This window comes from Camelina sativa, chromosome 13, assembly GCF_000633955.1.
Source record: "Camelina sativa cultivar DH55 chromosome 13, Cs, whole genome shotgun sequence".
Classification (NCBI taxonomy): Eukaryota; Viridiplantae; Streptophyta; class Magnoliopsida; order Brassicales; family Brassicaceae; genus Camelina; species Camelina sativa.
Window position 1 is genome coordinate 22,325,878 of NC_025697.1, and position 4,880 is coordinate 22,330,757.

Here is a 4,880-nt window from a genome sequence, read left to right on the forward strand (position 1 = left end):
TGGAGATTGGCTCCAAGGGCTAAATCGCCTCTCCACTTCACCAGAGAAAGCCCTAAAGAGGATTGGTCCTGCCCAATTGGGAAATCAGCTTCCCTAAGCCTGACCTCGAGGTTCGCACCATAGGCAGAATCTCCCTGTGATCGCATTGTCCCAGTGCTGCCCACAAGAACAAACCTTTTCCCCAGTGCTATTTGATCCTCGAGTTTAACACCAGTGGCAATGTTTTCTCCCAAGAAAGTCACTGACCCTCCAACAGTCGTCTTGTTCTTCCTCAAGTTCTTGAATTTGGTTTCTCCTCTAACCACATAAGCCAGCTGCTTCCCTACATTCTGGATATCGAACCCTGCCATAGTGGATCCATTCTCGCCGTGCTTAGCAGACACCGACGAGTCCAAATGAATGTTGAACTCTTTCTTGTCCTTGGTGACTTGGACAGTAGCCGTAGCAGGGAACCGGTTTGCTACAGCAAGACTATGTTCTGCATTGACGCCGTCATATCCACAATCATGGTCCCAACCATGGGTGTCCAACACTGGCCTGGTTAGGAGTTGTGAAGTGGGCTCCAGAAAACGGTATCGGTAAGCTGAGTTATCACTATCAAATGAAGGTGGCAAAACCATATCGGGTAATGGAACTGGCACTGCAGCTGGAGCCCCATTTTCTGGATCATCTTCTTCTCCCAGATAACCAAACTCACTTTCACCCACCTTCTTCCCGTTTTTCTTCATTTCTTTCATCCTCTTCAATTCCTCTCTCCACTGTTTCTTCTGCAGGAGCTTTACCCGGTAATCATACTCCTCGAAATATGCCTTTCTCTGTTCTTTTGAGAGTTTTGCAAGTTGGGTTTTTCGAAGAGGCTTAAATGGTGGCAGCTGGTCATACTCGTCATCTTCCCCATCGTCCTGCTCAGAATCAGATACATCATCAATTTCAATATCAGAGTCAACACTATCACCACCTTGGTCTCCAGGGAGCTTAGGATGTGCACGGGACTGCAACAGCCAAGACAACAAGTAAGGGAGAGGTGGGGATCGAACTCGGAAACCAAATACTTTACGGTGGTCGATTGGTTCTTGAGGCTTCAATAGAGAATTTGCTTCAGACAAAACCTTTAGGGAGTAGCACAATAACAACAGCTGAGGTCTCCAAGTTTGGCCATTCGGGAGAACCTTCACTCCCTCCCGGTTCTTCCTACACAAGGGGTGATTCTCAACAAGAGAAACCGGATTCATCAGACTTGGGTTCATCAAGCGTAGATCACCAACGGCCTGTCCTATAGACTGTTGCACTATATGTGAGCACTGCGCTACAAACACATCATAGCTCAATGGGGTGCCAGATGGGCCATCAGGAGGGGCAGAAGCGGCATGGGTCAATGTCACTATAGCGTTTTTCCATATGGATGAACCAAGAGAAGCAGTAACCGTCTTTAGCAAGGGTAAATTGTTCAAGTCCCTGGTCTGGGTATCAAGCCGATCCACATAAAGAACAATATCAGGGGGACACTTCTTCATTACCTTCTTTACAGAGGACAACATTTTTGCATTTGTACTTTGATCCATCGCAGCAGACTTCAAACCCGGAGTATCAATAAAGTTAATCTTGACACCACCCACTGTTTCAGAAATTTCCCTAACCGAAGTGGTTGAGAGCCCAAAAGCATCAATGGACGTCTTCTGATTTCCCAAAATGGAGTTTATAGTAGCACTTTTCCCCACCCCGGCTTTTCCAAGGACCAGTATGTTTAGAGAGAAGTTCAAATCTTCGTTTCCCTCAGCCTCAGACTCCACAGCTTTCTTCTTCGCAGCATCAAGACTGAATAACTGCCCAGTTTGTCTCCCAGCAAGTAGTGCAAGACGGTAAAGAACCTGCGCTGCAATTGAATCTTCTGCCGAATGCCCCAACCTTTGCAAAAGCCTCAAAAACTTCACACGAAGGCTTTGTAACTTTTCCAATTTCTGTTTCTCTTCCTCGCTCAAGTTAACCTCAGTCTCATCCGCCATTGTAACATTAGGATTGGAAAAGATGTTGGAACGGTTTGCACGTGGAGCTGCTGCAGGTTTCAAGGGCCTTAACGATGAACTCAAACCAGCTGGTCTATCCATAGAGAAAAGCTTTGTACCATCTTGAGATGTTATGGTAAAATTGCCACCTTCTGAACTTCCGCCACCAGTGGCTGCCTTCAAAAGTGCAGCCAAAGCTGCAGAATCAAACATTTTCTCCCCACCTTCATCCTCTGTGTCTACATCCTCGTCAGAATCGGTGACAATCTGGCCATCAATCCTATCTGACATACTGTTAGAAATGTTTGCTTCATCAGAATGTGCCTCAATACCAGAAGAAGCCTTTTCCAGCTCTGCCAAGAACTGTTTTGCAGCTTCAGAACTCCCAAATATCATCTCTTCAGTTTCTTCTTCACTTTCAGACCCATCAACCCCGATAACTCCTTCTCCAGAAGGTTCCTGGTCCACTTCCTTTCCTTCAAAGTTAAACTCACGAGAAGAAACAATGTCTTCGACTGGGAGCTTGTTTCCACCCTCTTCAGCATTGTCCCCTTCGGAAACTTCCGGAACCTCCGGGTTAGGGTTTGCTTCAAACTGTGACTCAGCTGCGGGATTTGAATCCTCTTTTACATCAATTGAATCTACGTTTGAACTTTCAGAAACAGGCAATTCTTTTTCTTCCACATCCACTTTTGGTTCGTCAGACTCTACTTTGGCTGCCTCTGATATTTCCTTAGCAGCCAATTCAATATTCCCATCATACGCAGCAGTCAGGTCATCAGGTTCCTCAATACTTGGGATGGTCTTCTCAACCTCATCATCTCCACCATCTTCCTTAATTTCAGCCTCCTTCGCTGCCCCAACAACCACAATCCCTGGCTCTGCAACATTGATATCAGCATCAACAGACTCCACCACAGAGGAGTCAACAATAGAGTCTCCTTCGCTAGTCAACTTCTCTCTTCTTACCTCCTCAGTGGCCTTGTCAGATTCAAGTTCAACTCCACCACCTTCAACTTGGCCAACTGGTTCAAACTTATTATGAACATCAACAATGTTACCATCAGTTTCCAGCACCTCACTCGCCTCTACATCTCCAACAACCACAACCCCTGGCTTCGCCACATCTACATCCACAGCTTTTATAGCAGATGAGTCCACTACAAAGTATCCCTTGTTGGTTAACTTAACACCTTCTTCTTCATTAACAACGCCACTGGACACACTCTCCTCCTCCTTGGTTCCATTGTCAGCTACTGCACTAGCTGCCTTAATTACCTCAGCATAACTCATACCCTTATCCAATCCGTTAGCTTCTACCATATCCTTCGGTTCAGTTCCACTTTGGACAGCTACAACCTCTGGCTCTGAAGCATTGGTATCCACAGATTCTGGTTTAGGGGAATCTGCTCCGCTAGTCAATTTTTCTCCTACCTCCTCAGTGGCCTTATCAGACTCAGGTTCAAATCCACCACCATCATCGTGCCCAATTTGATCAAACTTATTAGACACTTGAAGAATTTCCTTATCGGCATTAATCTTCAACTCCTCACTTCCCTTGGCGTCTCCTACAACAGCGACCCCTGGTTTTGCCACATCAACATGCACAGATTCTACAGGGGACGAGTCCACTACGACGTCTCCTTTATCAGTTAACTTCACACCATCTTCTTCAATAACACTATCAATTTTATCGTCAACATCAACTTTTCCACTCAACTCACCCTCCTTCTCATTGGTTTCATCTGCCTGTTTCACCTCATCATCATCTTTTTTCACTCCAACATCTTCTTCCACATCCTTCACTTTACTCACACTCACCGTTTCCGTTTGCGTTTCCGTTTCCGGATTCTCATCCACCACTACACCATCTGCGGAAGCTTGTTTCTCTCCAACATCAACACTCCCGTTTTCAATCTTACTCTCACCATCGTCTTTAACATCTTCCACGCCCTCACTACTAACCTTCTTTTCCTCCACCGCAACCCCAACACCATCAGAAACATCCTCCGGCTTCGGAGATAACGAGGAAACATCATCTTCTCCAATTGTTTCACCAGAAACAACCTCAGGCTTAGTAGTCGTAGCAGAATCTACCTTTAGGGAATCTTCCTTTAGGGAATCATCCTTTAAGGAATCACCCTCGCCACCATCCTTCTCCTTATCGGCGTTAGGTAAATCATCAGCTACACCCTTATCAGAATTACCAGACAAAGCCTCCGAATCCAACTCCTTCCCACTACTCACAGCGCCACCATCATCCTTACTGGCGGCTGCAGCAGCAGCGGCGGCGACAACGGAAGCATAGGTTTTTCCTATAACCAAACCCAAAAAAAAAAAAACTTTCCGATTACAACCCTATTTCCAAAAAAAAAAAAACACAGATTAAAAGAAGAAGATAGAAACGAGAAAGAAACCTGATTGCCCCGAAGCGTAGTAAGGGTTGGTTGGTTCTGGAGTTACAGACTTGGAGTCCATTTCCGCTTTTGCTACTGGAGGATTTATCAAAACTTTATCTCCACAAAAACTTGTGGAGGAAGGTGAGATAGCGATAGGGTTTAAAAGGGTTTTAGGGATTTTACCCTTTTTTCTATGATTTGAGAGAATTTTGGTGCTCCCCTCTTCGAACAAGAGAGAAGAATTGGGAGAGATAAGGTCAGTGAGCGAACAAAAATAATATGACTCTTTTGCTTTGGGATTTTATCTTCTCAGTTTGTTTTTTGAGGATGATGCGAAATTACTTATTTACCCTCACCTCTCTAAGTTGGTGAAGTCTCCAATGCGCGCTGCACTCTTAAACGCTGTCGTATTTTTAAAACTGTTCTTTTTTTTTTTGCTCAAGTGGGTAAACGAAGAGTTTTTTTTTTTTTTTTTTTT

At 45.0% G+C, this 4,880-nt stretch overlaps 1 protein-coding gene across 2 annotated transcripts in view; it reads right to left on the reverse strand.

The window, feature by feature from the left end:
* LOC104737513 (translocase of chloroplast 159, chloroplastic) overlaps positions 1-4,691 on the reverse strand; it is an 8,024-nt gene extending 3,333 nt beyond the window's left edge. The window contains exons 1-2 of one of the 2 annotated variants that reach the window (XM_019234775.1): positions 4,421-4,691; positions 2,871-4,318 (exon numbers count right to left, since the gene is read on the reverse strand). In XM_019234775.1, the coding sequence (XP_019090320.1) occupies positions 2,871-4,318; positions 4,421-4,481 (1,509 nt within the window). In that variant the 5' untranslated portion in view covers positions 4,482-4,691. Of the gene's footprint in view, positions 1-5; positions 4,319-4,420 lie in introns of both variants that reach the window. The other variant, XM_010457717.1, reaches the window with a different exon arrangement.